At 40.1% G+C, this 17,127-nt stretch overlaps 2 protein-coding genes across 2 annotated transcripts; both read left to right on the top strand.

Moving 5' to 3' along the window:
• Window positions 1-121: 121 nt before the first annotated feature.
• On the top strand, window positions 122-3,306 carry armt1 (acidic residue methyltransferase 1). Its single transcript, XM_069701796.1, has 5 exons — window positions 122-396; window positions 739-844; window positions 955-1,196; window positions 1,301-1,466; window positions 1,640-3,306. Exons 1-5 carry the CDS (start codon window positions 335-337, stop codon window positions 2,417-2,419), a joined length of 1,356 nt encoding a protein of 451 aa, XP_069557897.1. The 5' UTR covers window positions 122-334; the 3' UTR covers window positions 2,420-3,306.
• Window positions 3,307-5,441: 2,135 nt separating this feature from the next.
• LOC138622760 (estrogen receptor-like) lies at window positions 5,442-11,442 on the top strand. The gene is made up of 7 exons (XM_069701795.1): window positions 5,442-5,878; window positions 6,851-7,107; window positions 7,978-8,094; window positions 8,513-8,697; window positions 8,984-9,137; window positions 10,996-11,134; window positions 11,404-11,442. Exons 1-7 carry the CDS (start codon window positions 5,442-5,444, stop codon window positions 11,432-11,434), a joined length of 1,320 nt encoding a protein of 439 aa, XP_069557896.1. The 3' UTR covers window positions 11,435-11,442.
• The last annotated feature ends 5,685 nt before the right edge of the window (window positions 11,443-17,127 follow it).

The raw sequence follows: 17,127 nt of genomic DNA, 5'->3' as shown, positions 1-17,127 counted from the left end.
CAGCGGCAGCAACACGTCCGATACCCCCCCCCACCCCACCCCACCCCACCCTCCACGACGTGCCCTTGCAGTTCACACTTCCACCGTTAGATGGCAGCATCGTACCCTTCGCTGGAAAAAAAAAAAAACCCCGGTCGGTCGGGAAGCAGGAAATAAATGTTAAAATGAAACGTATCGGACGAAGAAGACCGATTATTGAAGCCTCGTGACTTCCACAGCGAAGATCAAACGTCGCGTGCGAGCCTCGAGCCGTTTGTTTTGTTCCCGGTCGGTTTGTGTTGATAAAGTTTTTGGAGTTTGAATTGTCTCCCGTTGCTCCCAAAACAAACAAAAAATGATGGCGGCGGATCAAACTGGCCTCGGAGTCCCCCCTTCACTGTCCGCCAAAGTGGTCGGGTATGTCGACAGCTGATGTAACGAGTTTATATTGATGTTAAATAAATCGGTAAAATGTTTAAAAAAAAAAAAAAACCCGGCTTCGCGGCCTGAAGGGCAGTAGCATTAGCTCATTGCTAACTGAAATGCCTTTTAATGACTGTGTTTACAAACATGGGTTGTGACGTCAATATGCTTAAACCAAGTCAAATATACACAACAACACAACACCTCTGCAGAAGTTGAAATGTCCGCAAAACAAGGGATAACCTGACGTGCTGCTAATCAGCTGTTCAGCTTCGTAGCCTGTGAACACAGCTGCTGTATGAATGTACCGTGAACAGCTGTTTCTCCTCTCTGCAGGTCATTTGCCTATTTGACTATAAGAGACCGGCTGCCGACCATCCTGACTAAAGTTATAGACACGATACACCGCAACAAAAACAAGTTTTTTGAAGAATACGGAGAGGTAAGGGGGGGGGGGGGGTTGTCATTGTTTAGAAGTGGTTTCCATCATCTGGAATCACGTGGTTCATCTGAGGACTTTAATTTGGTTTTAATCTTCCTTTCCAAATACAGGAGGGGATCCAGGCGGAGAAGCAGACCATATCTCTGCTGTCCAAGCTGAGGAATGAGTTGCAGACTGACAAGCCGGTGCTGGAGCTGACAGATGGCCTGCAAGACACCGAGTCCTGGAACCGGTACCTGCAGAGACAACAGAGACTGCGAGGAGACGAGGAGGCCGTCAGCTGGTTCAAGTCTGCGTGGCTTTATATGGAGTGCTACATGTACCGTAGGATACAGGAGGCCCTGTGGCTCAAGTGAGAAGCATTTACGTCTTACAATGGGACAACACAGGCTCATTTTGCTGATTTATATTGTGCCTGACGTGATTTTTAATTTTTAATTTCGGCTTCTATTTCAGCCCTCCCATGAGTGACTTCGATGTCTTTAATGAGGCAAAGACTCAGAGCTTCTTCGAGTCTCAGCAGGCGGTGATGACGATGTGTACGTACTTGGAGGGTGTCAATAAGAACGTGGAGAAGCTCTCCGAGAATCAGCTGTTCGAGCAGTTCAACAAACTTCTACAGGTCAGTATCCTCTGTACCTCCAGACGGCAGATTAGTCCTTGGGATATTGATGATTAAGTTCAATCAAAAAACAAAGCGTCATACACGTATTTAAACGGAAAAAAAACAACTATAAAATATATTTCCAATAATGTATTGTCATGTATTTGAATGATTTGTTTTTAACTCCTTAGGTTTCTCTATGGGGAAACAAGTGTGATCTGTCAATCTCTGCTGGCCAAGGGAACTCCCAGAAGTCAAGTCCAATAGATTCCCTCAACAGCCTACAATCTTTCATCTTGGTGGATGACTCTAACATGGTATGGTCAACTCTTAATTCTGCCAAGAGGCCGGGACAGTCAGGGAAATCCTCCGCAGACAGAGTGGACATTGTACTAGACAATGCTGGCTTTGAGTTAGTCACTGACTTGATCTTAGCAGATTTCCTGGTTTCCTCTGGCCTGGCACGTCAGATCCATTTTCACGGCAAATCCTTCCCGTGGTTTGTGTCTGACGTCACAGCCAATGATTTTCAGTGGACCATCCGGCAGACCGTGGCAGCCAATCACAAGTGGATGTCCATGAGTGGTGTCCAGTGGCAGAACTATGTGAAAGAGGGTGTTTGGTGCTATCACGACCATCCCTTCTGGACACAACCCCACGAGTTCTGCGACATGGCGGCTGACGCTCCTGACCTGTACTCGACCCTGCAGGAGGCAGACCTGGTGCTGTTAAAAGGTGATCTCAACTACAGGAAGCTGACAGGAGACAGGGACTGGGACCACACGATAGGCTTTAACACTGCGCTGCGAGGGTTTGGGCCGGCACCGCTGTGCAGCCTGAGGACTCTCAAGGCCAACATTCAGGTCGGTCTGCAACCGGGCCAGGGGGAAAAGCTCACCTCCCAAGATCCAAACTGGATGACCAGCGGCAAGTACGCCGTCATTCAGTTCTCCAGCCCAAAATCAGAATAGTAAGACTGACCTCAGGATCTCACTTGGAAGACGAGGATTTTTACAGTAAGAAGTACCATGAGCAGGAAGTACCTCTAAGCCATAAGACAGATACGTTATGAAAGGTTGTTAAATGGTGTCTTTGTTCCTCATCATCTATTAGCACTTCATCAGGTTTGATACAGAAATGCACAGTAACAATAACATTTAATAACAATTTTCACGACGCATGTCTAACATCTCATATTTTACATTTGCACTTTTAGAGTGAAATCTTTCACCATGATTTGAGCTCAAAGCTTGTTTACAGTTCCAGATTTATCCTCAGAGATAACATATCAAATCTAACTTCTTTTGTCATAGATAGCTAACGTGTTGAACACCCTGAATTAAGTCATCGTGTTTACAGATTAATGCAGATACTCTTAACAATTACTGAGGAATAAGAATTCAGTTTGATCAATTTCCAACCTGGAGCAGCAACACTTTAGCATGCAGTTGAGGAGAGTGATGGTAAATGTTAACTTAGATTTTTTATTTTTATTTTGATCGGCTCAGGTTGCTTCACTGTTGCATGAATCAAGACAAGCAGGCAGCCATTTTAATTTTCCTAAGGTAGATCATAACATCGTGTAATGACAGTTTCCCTCAGTTTAATGATGGTGAATTGTTATTGGGGCAGTGTAACAATGACAGTGAAGGCATGTGCTTGTTTTGTTTAAAATGGCAACCGAGACCTCTGTATCTTCATAGATAAAAGTGGATGTCTTTGTGCGCACTGTGATGTCATCTAAATCCTCATTGTAAAGTCCAGTGCTTCAGAGGTGATGTTGATTCCTCTTTGTGCTGCTTGGGGAAAGTAAATTATTTTCCATAATTGTATTGATTTAATAAATTGCTGCAATGACTGGTCCTCTCTCCCGCTGTCGTACTTTACAGGAGGACAGATGCTAAGCCTGAAATGCTGACTTGTCTGGTATTTTCACATAATTTTATAAACATAAATTTTCACTCAAATATAATGAACCTCTTTAGAGAAAACTGTGAACAAATGCAAATGTATACACTTGAAATAATCCATAATTAGAAGCTTAAATGTTCACCCGGAGTGTGACGTGTCTTTTATTTTACAACAGTTGTTACTTATTGACCTTTCAGGAATTTAGGTCAGGTTGGACTTTAAAAAACAACCAACACAACAACTGGAAATGCGGCAACATGTGCATTACAACTCTGGATGAGCTAGGAAATATGAATGACATCATTTAGGCTGCTGACATCCTTTGTGCATGTGGTTTGTTAGGAATATGAAAGTCAATTACTGCAAGAAGCATCTTATCTTGGAGTCATTTAGGTGATTTAGCTGTTTCATTTAGCACCCTCCATCTTCCTGTTATCTTCATTAAAAATAATATACATCACCAGGGCTATTTGTTTTCCACTTGACCTGACATGTCCTGAAAATTGGGCTGTCTACTCAAGAAAGATGTTGCTCAGAGAAGGGAATTGAAGGATCTGTGCCAAATTTCAGTTTCCCCCCCCCCCGGTGGTGGATGTCACTAGATGCATGTGATCATGTTTATCTTTATAAATTTCTCACATAAACAAGTGTCTAGAAGACTTTAATTCAAACGGCCCCAATTATCTTTGTGCTCTCGATCATTTAATCTGAAATCTTTGACCTGAAAATGACTTGTTAACTGCGTCGTTATTACAGCTACATTTGATTTTTTTATTAGAATTAGTGGAGGTTTCATATTACAGCTGCTGTGAATGTTTGTTATTAATCCCTATTTTAGACTTTATTAGTTTTCTAAGGTTGTTTTTTTTACCTTGACGCTTGGTCCCAACACATCCAAGGACGAAAAGGATCCCTGACAGTCACAAACCTGGAACTTTATTGCTGTCAACATAAAAACATTGATTACCTCGAATCTTTATTTGCATAAATACTCCGTCCCTTTCATTTGTGTACATATACAGAGTTCCATTTCATCTGTGATGTGACCTCCATAAGGTAATGATTAACTAATCCATATTGTATGAAATACCACCAGGAAAGTGTGATTTTACAATTTATTTGTAATGTTTAAAAAAAAAAAAGAATTTAGGTCATGCAGCATTTTAAACATAAAAATCAGTCCCCTAATTTGGGAGTGATTGTGTAATTTGTGGTTGTCAGGATGAGATTTGACCTCCGGTTTTATTTGCTGTGTTATGGTGACCTGGCACTTAAACACCCCACAGTTATTGATTCGGCTGCATCTTTAGTGTTTTTATCCTCTTTTTTAAAAAAAACCAAAAAAACCTTTCCAGGGTTCTCGTTGTGTTGAATGAGCCCAGGTAGAAGCAGGCAGAGGAAAAGAGAAGAATCAAACGGGCTGTGTTGCGCAGTTTAGTGCATTATGGTGGATTTTAGTTTTCGTTCAGCTCCTGTTGTTTAAAACAGTTGTCCTCTTGTATTTCATTTCCACAGTGATTTGATTAAATGCAGCCTCGGGTGTATCCACGATCTGGCAACAGATAGATTGGTCATACTTGTGTGCTGAGTATCAGTTAAATGAATGATACATATTCAAGAGACAGCGTTACACTTAGTTTACAGTTGCCTCTTCTCTGCAAACCAGCTGCAACCATTCAAAGCTTCTGAATATAACACAAAGGTGAAGTGGGAACAGGGGTGTCCAAGAGAAGACGGAGGTTGTTTGGGAAGCATTATTTCTGTCCATCTTTCTTTTCCTCTGTCCCATCAGCCTTGTCGTCCTCCCACACTTTAGTAAAGATGAATTAGAGGAAATAAGGGAAATGCTTTGCTTACGTGAAAATAAAAGGGGTAGTTAGGAGCTTTCTTTCATTCCTTTGGGCAGATAGAACAAAAGGACTTAGAATAGTGATCCCAGGCTTTATTGCAAAGAAGAGACCCAGAGAGAGAGTGAGGAAAGGGTAAAGAGTGAGGGAGAGCCTCACTCCTCTCCACTCCCCCCTCCCAGCAAATGGGAGAGCAAGTCTAAATCATGTTGCTTATCACTGCTGTTGTGCTGTGATGTTGCTCAGGCAGAGCCCGGTGCAGAGCAGGCAGCCGTGCGAACCAGTACTCAGACCCAAGATTAGCCCAGCCTCCTCAGAGCTGGAGACCCTCTCCCCGCCACGTCTCTCGCCTTCGCCGCATGCCCCCCTCGGTGACATGTACCCCGAAGAGAGCCGGGGGGCTGGAGGGGTAGCCACTGTGGACTTCCTGGAAGGGACGTACGACTATGTCGCCCCCACCCCTGCCCCGACCCATCTTTACAGCCACTCCACCTCTGGCTACTACTCCGCTCCTCTGGACGCCCACGGACCACCCTCTGATGGCAGTCTTCAGTCCCTGGGCAGTGGGCCGACCAGTCCCCTTGTGTTTGTGCCCTCCAGCCCACGGCTCAGCCCCTTCATGCACCCACCCAGCCACCACTATCTGGAAACCACCTCAACACCCGTCTACAGGTGAGGGAATACAGGTTTTTTTTTTTTAATATGTGGATCACCAGAGTGGAGAAAAGTGACTGTTGTATGCTTGAGTCAATCCACAGGTATGAATCACTCCTTTTATTTCTTGAATCATTAAAATAAGATTGTATATTTTGAACCTCAGCTGATGCATTTAGTTATGAATGTCATATTAAGTATGCCATATGTGCGCAATAGCACACCCAGTGCTCGATTCTGAATGTTTGGTCAGTTTTGTTTGTGCAAAAGTTTGGTGATTGTGCAACTGATAAGAGCAGTGCAATCTAAACTAGATCTGACAGATTTGGTTTTTCTGTAAGAATCTATCATGGTTTCAGTACTAATTTTTGGTGTATATTACATAACTTCTTTTTTTTTTTTTTATAGATTTATTTATTTTCTAAATGTAATTACTGATCTGGTGTTTTCTTTTGAGTGGCAGAAGGCAAAGCTTGCATAACTAAATGTAATATTTGTACCTCATGAATTATGGCAATGGCATTCAGTTGAGACCTCAAAATGCCATTATAAACAAAACATGATTATATAACCACATTGTTATTTTCAATCTCTTTCTTCATACAAAACATGACCATTATCTGTATAGAAAGGATCAAGCTTTGTCCTGCTTTCTAATTCCAGAGATTAAGGACTTTGTCAAGGACCTTGAGAAAGGAACAGTACGCAAGGAAACAGACGTACACGTACAGATTGTTTCCTGACTCAGGTGGAAAATAGCAGTCTGCTCTTATAGTCAGCCACTCTCATATTAAAGTCAATATGCTGAGGATTGATTTGATTGATCAGTTGGCATTCGTTTTTTTTTTTTTTTTTTTTTAACAGAATTGTCCGTATATATTCCGACAAACTCATAAAAACTATTGTTGATTTATTTTGTCATCATCGCAGTTTATAATTATCTTTATAAAAGAACAAAATGATCACATACAAATTCATGTCCTGTTGCAGATCCAGTCACCAGCCAGTCTCCAGGGAGGACCCGTGTGGTACCCATGACGAGGGTTACGATGTGGGGGAGCTGGGAGCTGGAGCTGGAGCTGCAGCTGGAGCTGCAGCTGGAGCTGCAGCTGGAGCTGCAGCCGGGGGGTTTGAGATGACCAAAGAGACGCGTTTCTGTGCTGTGTGCAGTGACTATGCCTCTGGGTACCACTACGGGGTGTGGTCCTGCGAGGGCTGCAAGGCCTTCTTCAAGAGGAGCATCCAGGGTGGGTCGTCCGTCTGCTTCATCCATTTGTGATCAGCAGATGTAATTCTCAAAATGTTCCCTGTTTGTTAGGGGTTGTTTCTTTTTTTTTGTTCATACTCTATAGAATAACAACAGTTAATTCAACTAAGAAACTGTCAAACTTAACATGTGTTTTGTTGAATCTGTCCTGGAAAATAACCACGTGAAAGTACAACAATGGAAATCATAAATAGACTCTTAAAATACTAAAAGACATAGTTCACTGTGCGCCACTAAAATGGGTTTCTTTGTCAGCCAGCCAGGAATTCATTGTGGTTTTAATCTGATGCATCTGAGGATCTAAAAAACACCACAGAGAAAATAAAAGTTTGGATTTTAAAGGATGATGACTTACTGTGTTGGCTGAATTACCCGTAACGTTGAGAGAGAAAAGAAGCGGTCAAACTAGAATTCGATCACATCAGATAAAAGGAGAAAAAGACGGAAGATACATGACATATATTGTGGCATTGTGAAAATGAAATCTATCAGATAAAAGTAGACGAATTGATTATTTTTTACTGATATTTTCACTTATGAGCAATCAACCATTTTCCCAACCGTGCATAGCTTCCTCTGAGCACGCAAAAAACTTCATCTGCTTGGTGGCGTAGTCATCTTTATTATATGATGCTGTGTCGTATTGATGCAAAGTCTCACAATGAAAAACTGGCCATAAAGAAACCAATAGTCTCCATGGCAATGACAAAGCCAAGATGCTGTGTTTTAATTTTCTCCATCTGAGATTCATTTAGAAGGAGGAATGGAGTGTTCCCGGCAACTGAGTAACCTAAATCTGAACTAAACACTGGAGTGGGGGCTGAAACTAATGGATTTTCTTCATTTTCAGGTCACAATGACTACATGTGCCCCGCGACCAATCAGTGTACTATTGACAGGAATCGAAGGAAGAGCTGCCAGGCATGCCGTCTAAGGAAGTGTTATGAAGTGGGCATGATGAAAGGAGGTGAGTAGAAATACCAGCGCGAAGAAGAGTTTCCTTTTTATTTTGTTATTAAAAAATGTAATAGTACTTCAATGATTTCATTTTCCTTTCAGCATTTTTTACACGAATTGTCATTGATCAATTCTTGCTTGTTGCAGAGAACATTGGCACAAACATGAGAGTGCTGGTGGATGCTGATAAGCTTGAGACTAACTTTAACATGACCTTGAGGAGATTTCCTCTTAAGGAGTACAACTACTGATTACTGCACACCCACATTTTTGTTTTCATACTTGTTGAATCACGTAGCCATCTATGTAATCCGCACAGAACAGGATATAAAATCATGTGTTGGGAAAAAGAATCGAATGATTTATGTAAATTTGCATTTGTTTTTGTGTTTTTTTTTCTTTTATTTATCCTCTGCTCTGTCCTAAAGGTGTGCGTAAGGACCGCGGCCGTGTTTTGCGACGGGACAAAAGAAGGACTGGCATCAGTGACAGAGCCAAGGTTGCTAAAGACCTGGAGCATAAAACGGCGCCCCTTCAGGATGGGAGGAAACGCAGCAGCAGTACCGGTGGTGGAGGAGGAAGATCATCGGTGACGAGCATGCCTCCTGATCAGGTGCTGATTTGATACCATGAATATCTACTGCCGATTTGATGGAATTTTACCCGTAAGTTTTGTTATTTAGGGGAAAATTTAGACCTGAAAGTGCCAAAGAAAAAAGGTAAAATTCTGATATTTAAAATATCAGAAATCGTCATCTTTGGATCATGAATATCAATATAATTTTTTTCACAATCAGGCCAGTGGGTGAAGATGATCTCTTCCGTTCTAAATCACATATATCTTCATGCATATTCTACTGCTTATATGATCTGACTATGTTTACCTTCGGTGTCCTCAGGTGCTCCTCCTGCTCCAGGGTGCTGAGCCCCCAATACTGTGCTCCCGTCAGAAGCTGAGCCGACCCTACACCGAGGTCACCATGATGACGCTGCTCACCAGCATGGCTGACAAGGAGCTCGTCCACATGATCGCTTGGGCCAAGAAGCTTCCAGGTTGGAAAAAATTAATTAGCATGGCAGGGGAGACAAACCACCAAAAAATATTCATAATCTTCTTTCTCAGCGGAGAAACTGTCCAAATTATAGTGCAGTGCAAAAAGAGTGGTTAGCCGTTGTTAAAATGCAATTGACTAAATTGTCTCAACTCACTACAGGACTTTTTTACAAGCTGAATTTAAAGAAGCAATACCTAAAGTTTTGCAGACTGCAGTGGCAAATTGCCACAACAGACAGTATCTACTGGCTGTTAATAGAGTGATAGAAAACTGACAGTGAAGTTTCCAGATGTTGCCTGGCCTGAATTGTGTTTTGGACCAAAAACCTAACTGCAACTATTGAGACTCTCTTGAGCCTTTCTTTAGAATATGCCAGGGGTTTGGTGATGTTCATAGGCCATTAACATCAAGCAAATTATGTCTGTAATGTGGTAGGAAAGTATTACAGTACCAGTTGGCGCTTTTTTTTTTTAATAGTTGTTCAAAATGAACCAGCTATCCTTTCCACACCATGTTTTTATATAATTCGTAAGAAAATAAGAAGAAACGTTCAACAGCTGCCTGGAAACTATGGACAACGTAAAAGACTGGGGGACATTTTTTTTTACAAATGACCTTTCATGAAATGATTCGGTGGAATTGGGTGGCCCAAAAGCATCTTTGGTGCAAGTGCTATAATATCCTGTTTTAATTTTTAATGGTTGGAGCTGATCAAAAGACAGCTTTGCACACATTGAGCCACAAGCTTGTGTCTTTAGCTCTGGATTGTTGTCCAAAAATACTTGACCGGACAGTGGACAGTGGAGGTCATGTGCACAAGATGAGTCATGTCTGCAGGAGCATCATGACATCTGTCGATTGTCTTGTCTGAACAAGGGAGATATTTTCCAAAGCTTGGAAACGATGTCTTTCTGAAATATTCAAGTTTGCAGATGTGATGTGTGACGGAGGTTGTGGCTGTGTTTTGTTGTCTTTTTGACATCTTAGGCAACATCATTGAGATGAGAGACCTCTAGCACACACAGGCGCACATATAAATGCAGAGCAATTACAGTGATGGTAATTACTGCCATCACCTTTGAAAGGATTGTTTGCTCAATCTGCTGGCACCCCATAGAGCTTAAATGCAGTGTAAAACACATCACCCGGTTGCATGTGCTCACACACACACACACACACACACACACACACACACACACACACACACACACACACACACACACACACACACACACACACACACACACACACACACACACACACACACACACACACACACACACACACACACATTAAGTACATAAATCTTGATTTTGAGGTATTACAACCTTGTGCGTCACTAAAAGCACATAGGCACATGTTTTTAACTTCTAGGGGTCCCAAACAGGGTACAGATGGGGACAATGGAAGTGAATTGGCTGTAATTAGATATGAATTGAGACAGCTGAGTGCCAGCGATAAGGCTCCTTATAAAAGCTGAGATATTGCAGATGGTTTCATTTCAGTAGCCATTTCCTTCCAGAAAACAAAAGCATTTGTGTTTTCATTTATACGAGTGAGTGGGATAATGATTAATGGATAACATTGGTATTCTGTACAACATCACAGTTAAAAACCACCACTCCGGATATTCTCACTCGTCTTCTCGACTTATTTTTCTGTGTCCGGGACTTGGTCTGGATGCCAAATAGTTGCTGCGATCATGCTAGAACACGTAACGTCCAGTGTTTTTAGTGAGGATTGATGTACGAGCTCTGGACGACTGCTCTAAGCTCAGAAGTCTGATTGGGTGAGTGTGGACCACCGTCCCTAATGCACAGAAATAACCACTGTTCACCTGTTGTGGGTTTTTCTAGGCTTTTTGCAGCTGTCCCTCCATGATCAGGTGCAGCTGCTGGAGAGCTCGTGGCTGGAGGTGCTGATGATCGGTCTTATTTGGAGGTCCATCCACTGCCCCGGAAAACTCATCTTTGCACAGGACCTCATACTGGACAGGTAGCGAGCAATACATGCCTAACTCCCACGTTGTCCTTTGTTTACTTTTTCTTCTCTTCTGTCCTTGCTATTCCGCCTTAATTTTTTCTCTTTCTCTGTCTCACAAATCTTAAGAGCGATACATCAGCATTGTAGATTTTCCATTTCACACCTTGTCAACCATTATGCCATCCCAACATATCTGTCACAGACTGAAGGACTAATGACATGTTCCCAACGGTGAGGAGAGCAGCCTCTCTCTAACCTCAAATATCCCCTCATCATTACAGTGCTGAGCTGGCAACCAGGACAGAGATTTAATCATAGGCTCAATGCAAGAAATGATGGAAAACGAACAACGATGGCGGGATAGATGATGACCAAAGTAGAGAGGTAAATGAGGAACAGAGAGGATGAGAAAATAGAGATGCAGAGAGACATGAGATATGGCTGTTTTCTGCTTTGCAGGCACAGCCTGTTCCCTCCATTTCCTCCTATGTTCAGAGTAAACAAGGTGACCAAACCACAGTATCTACCTAAGAGAGAAAAAGGTGGAGACATGCAGACAGACAGAGCTTTTACCCTCTGATGGGCCTGATGGCCCTATTTGATTCAGAAGTGTATTACAGAGTATTATCTCTAAAACCTGGTTCCTACATGAGTGTCCTCACCAATTGGACATGATGACTAAAATGCTGTGGGTCAGGGTTGACAAATTCCCTCGGCTCTGTGCTGTCAAAGTTTATCTTGCGCTCCAACCACTGGATATTATCCGTCTTTTCATCACTTTTCAACTGAGCCAACAAATGAAACATTGCAGTGATTCAGTCCATTTGTTGTTTATCTGGATGGTTTCATGGCTGCAGACGAAGTCAGATTCCTTTTTCTCGAATGGCGCTCTGCAGATGAGAACTTGGGCTCTTTGATGCCAAATCCACTCTGTGACTCTTTTTAAAAAAAAATTTTTTTTATTTGAGTGACTTAAATATGTTTTCTTTCAGGAACGAAGGGGACTGTGTTGAGGGCATGGCTGAGATCTTTGACATGCTGCTGGCCACTGCTTCTCGCTTCCGCATGCTCAAACTCAAACCTGAGGAGTTTGTGTGTCTCAAAGCCATCATCTTACTCAACTCTGGTAAGGTAGCATGTTAATGTGAGTGTGTCCCAGTGTCTGTTTGTGTTTACAGTTCTAGTCCCCTTCTTATAAAACCTTTTCAGAGAAACCGAGAGCAAACTGATGCCTGGAACCGCTGCTACTATGCATCAGAAACACTTTATCAGTAAAAACACAAGCCATTAATGTTAATTTCTTTTAATTCGTCACAGTTTGGTTTGCATGCACACCCTGTGCCAGGTTTCTGTCTCTGTTCCTCAGAGTAAATATTGAACAGTGTGAAACTACACCCACAGAGGTGTAGCTCTGAGTGCTGCTCAGACACATTAGATGAACAGAGTGTTCTGGAAAGGCCTGTACCGTCAATATGCCCGATAACTGTTCCCATGACAACACAAGACAGCACAGAGGGCTGTCTTTGGCCCAGAGATTGAGATATTTTATATGAGAGACTGAAATACCAGTGACATGACACGAGTGGCTCAGCTGCTGGAGCAGGATGACCTTTGATTATTGGGTGATTATAAAACTGCAGTTTAAATGAATGCTGTTATATAAATACGTGAGTCAAATCTTTTGTCAAATTAAAGTCGAATGTTGTTTGAATTTTTTTGTTTTAAGGTTAGGTTAGGTTAGGTAGTTACTTTATTAATCCCCGAGGGGAAAATTTTTTCGCTACAGCAGCATACAGGAAGCAATAAGATAATAATAGAATAATAGAAAAGCAATAAAATAGCAGTTTTTTTTACATACATTTTTAGCAAGTTAGGTGAGGTTTATCATGGCAGTGCGTTAATTTGGCATTCGCTCCAAAGCTGTGGAACGAACTACCTGTCGATATCAGGGCCGCTAGCTTTTAAAAGAAAGCTCAAACCATATCTCTTTACATGAGACTTTAACGAGCCACTCTTGAAGCTCTCTTGCACCTGACATACACTTGAAACGACATGCTATAGTATGACTTTTTTTTAATATTTTGGACGACATGCTATAGTATGACTTTTTTTTAATATTTTGGACGACATGCTATAGTATGACTTTTTTTTATATTTTGGACGACATGCTATAGTATGACTTTTTTTATATATTTTGGACGACATGCTATAGTATGACTTTTTTTTAATATATTTTGGACGACATGCTATAGTATGACTTTTTTTTATATATTTTGGACGACATGCTATAGTATGACTTTTTTTTATATATTTTGGACGACATGCTATAGTATGACTTTTTTTTAATATTTTGGACGACATGCTATAGTATGACTTTTTTTAATATATTTTGGACGACATGCTATAGTATGACTTTTTTTTAATATTTTGGACGACATGCTATAGTATGACTTTTTTTTAATATTTTGGACGACATGCTATAGTATGACTTTTTTATATATATTTTGGACGACATGCTATAGTATGACTTTTTTTTAATATTTTGGACGACATGCTATAGTTTGACTTTTTTTTAAATATATTTTGGACGACATGCTATAGTATGACTTTTTTTAATATTTTGGACGACATGCTATAGTATGACTTTTTTTTTTTATATATTTTGGACGACATGCTATAGTATGACTTTTTTTAATATTTTGGACGACATGCTATAGTATGACTTTTTTTAAATATTTTGGACGACATGCTATAGTATGACTTTTTTTTAAATATTTTGGACGACATGCTATAGTATGACTTTTTTTTAATATTTTGGACGACATGCTATAGTATGACTTTTTTTTTTATAATATTTTGGACGACATGCTATAGTATGACTTTTTTTAATATTTTGGACGACATGCTATAGTATGACTTTTTTTTATATATTTTGGACGACATGCTATAGTATGACTTTTTTTTAATATTTTGGACGACATGCTATAGTATGACTTTTTTTTAATATTTTGGACGACATGCTATAGTATGACTTTTTTTTAATATATTTTGGACGACATGCTATAGTATGACTTTTTTTTATATTTTGGACGACATGCTATAGTATGACTTTTTTTTTATATTTTGGACGACATGCTATAGTATGACTTTTTTTAATATATTTTGGACGACATGCTATAGTATGACTTTTTTTTAATATTTTGGACGACATGCTATAGTATGACTTTTTTTAATATTTTGGACGACATGCTATAGTTTGACTTTTTTTAATATTTTGGACGACATGCTATAGTATGACTTTTTTTTAATATTTTGGACGACATGCTATAGTATGACTTTTTTTTAATATATTTGGACGACATTGACTTTTTTTATATATTTTGGACGACATGCTATAGTATGACTTTTTTATATATATTTTGGACGACATGCTATAGTATGACTTTTTTTTAATATTTTGGACGACATGCTATAGTATGACTTTTTTTAATATTTTGCTATAGTATGACTTTTTTTTATATTTTGGACGACATGCTATAGTATGACTTTTTTTTAATATATTTTGGACGACATGCTATAGTATGACTTTTTTTAAATATTTTGGACGACATGCTATAGTATGACTTTTTTTATATATTTTGGACGACATGCTATAGTATGACTTTTTTTTAATATTTTGGACGACATGCTATAGTATGACTTTTTTTTAATATATTTTGGACGACATGCTATAGTATGACTTTTTTTTAATATATTTTGGACGACATGCTATAGTATGACTTTTTTTTATATTTTGGACGACATGCTATAGTATGACTTTTTTTTAATATATTTTGGACGACATGCTATAGTATGACTTTTTTTTAATATATTTTGGACGACATGCTATAGTATGACTTTTTTTTAATATTTTGGACGACATGCTATAGTATGACTTTTTTATATATATTTGGACGACATGCTATAGTATGACTTTTTTTTATATATTTTGGACGACATGCTATAGTATGACTTTTTTTATATATATATTTTTTTTAATATTTTGGACGACATGCTATAGTATGACTTTTTTTTAATATTTTGGACGACATGCTATAGTATGACTTTTTTTTAATATATTGGACGACATGCTATAGTATGACTTTTTTTTAATATATTTTGGACGACATGCTATAGTATGACTTTTTTTTAATATTTTGGACGACATGCTATAGTATGACTTTTTATCGCCGGTACCGATGGTTTATATCTCCTCCTCTTCGCCTTCAGTTTGAGCTCCAGCTCTGCAACCCCGACGTCTTCTCCGAAGTTCGTCCGTGATTTCATGCCTCGCTCCGGGCAGCAGCAGCAGCAGCAGCAGTGGAGGTCTACTCAGCGCGATCAGCTGATCACGAGAGTAAACAATGGCCCCGGTCCACTGTGTCTGGCTCTCCGTTACGAAGAGGGGAAAAAAAGTAAAAGAAGAGCCACCAGAAAAGTGGAAAAGTGACGGTCCGTTGTCTGACCGTCACTTAACACACGTGAAAGAAAAAACAACTCCGAAGAGAGGAGAAAAAAGTACAACTACACATCTGTCTCGAGCTGGACTCGTACCCGTCTCGCTGTGAGGAAGCAGCACCAACCACTACACCACTCACTACACCACTGTGCCCGTAACAGCACAGCTGAGGTTGTTTTTTCTGTTTATTTAACGACATACTACACGATGACTTTTTCCTTATATTTTAGACAACACATTCGTTTTTGTTATTTTGTGGCATGAAAAAAAAAAAAAGTCATACTATAGTATTAATTTTTTTTTGATATTTTGGACGACATACGTTTGTTTTCCCAATGTTTTATAGTGTGGCATCATGATGGTGGAGTGGTTTGCACTGTCTTGCAGCAAAATGGTTCTGGGTTCAATCCTGGACATTTTGGACGACCTGCTACAGAAATGGCTTTTTTTTCTTCACATTTTGGACATGCATGACTTTTTTTTAAAAAAAATTTAAAATATATTTTGGACGACATGCATGTGAGATGAGTCCAGTATGACTTTTTCCATGTTTGGATGACATAATATATGTTTTTAAATTTTTGGACGACATTTTTGGACGACATGATATTTTATGACAGTTTGGACAACTTGTTTACACTATTGCATTTCTTTTTACATTTTGGACGATGACACGACTTCCTTTTTTGTTTATTTCCTTCTGTGTAATTGACTCAGAAAGCAGGCGGAGTGGTGTGACAAGCTTGTAAATTTTTATTTTCATGTGTAAATGTTTGTTACTGATTGTATTTTGTCATCCTTTTTGTTCATGACAAAACGACAGGAGGGCGGGGGGAGGGAGGGAAGAGGGGGGAGGAAAGCATTCACAAAGTAAGAAAACATTTATAGATACATACAATATATTGACGTGATAAAACAGAGCGTCACATGTCGATCGAACGGAGGAAGTAGGAGAGGGAGCGGCGGAGACCCCCGTCCCCTCCTGACATCCTCTCCGGTCAAAAGGAATTTGGAGCAAAACTCAGCCTCAAAGATGTCGTGAAGTTTTTAATTTTGATTTATTTCCAGACCGACCGTTACTGAAAGAGAAACCAGAAGTTGTTGGGAGGGGGGGAGTGTGTGTGTGTGTGGGGGGGAGGGCGGGGGGAGTCGGAAATCTGGGCCTTTCTAAAGCAGCAAGACAATATCGTCTTTTTAAAATAAATTCAGCTCCTCTTACGGATTGTAAAAATATACCTTTCATATCTTCTGCTACTGGTTTTTTTTTGACCAGAAAACTGATCGACTGTAAAAAAAAAAAAAAAAAAAGTTTCCAGGAAGAGCTCCGACCCCCCCGGAGACATCTTTGCCGACGACTTCCGCCGTGAAATCCCACCCGGCGTCTGAAACAACCGCGCGCGTCGAGATGGGCGAGCGTGAGATGAAGCATTACTGTACACCGACAGAGACAGAATAACATTTACAGTTTTACGTGTGAATTTTACCACTCTGCTGCAGGCACAATGAA

Source organism: Brachyistius frenatus, unplaced genomic scaffold, assembly GCF_029030835.1.
Source record: "Brachyistius frenatus isolate BFR_SWC_R1_liver_20210118 unplaced genomic scaffold, ASM2903083v1 Contig_38, whole genome shotgun sequence".
In the NCBI taxonomy this organism is placed as follows: domain Eukaryota; kingdom Metazoa; phylum Chordata; class Actinopteri; family Embiotocidae; genus Brachyistius; species Brachyistius frenatus.
This window is presented reverse-complemented; position numbering and strand designations above follow the sequence as displayed.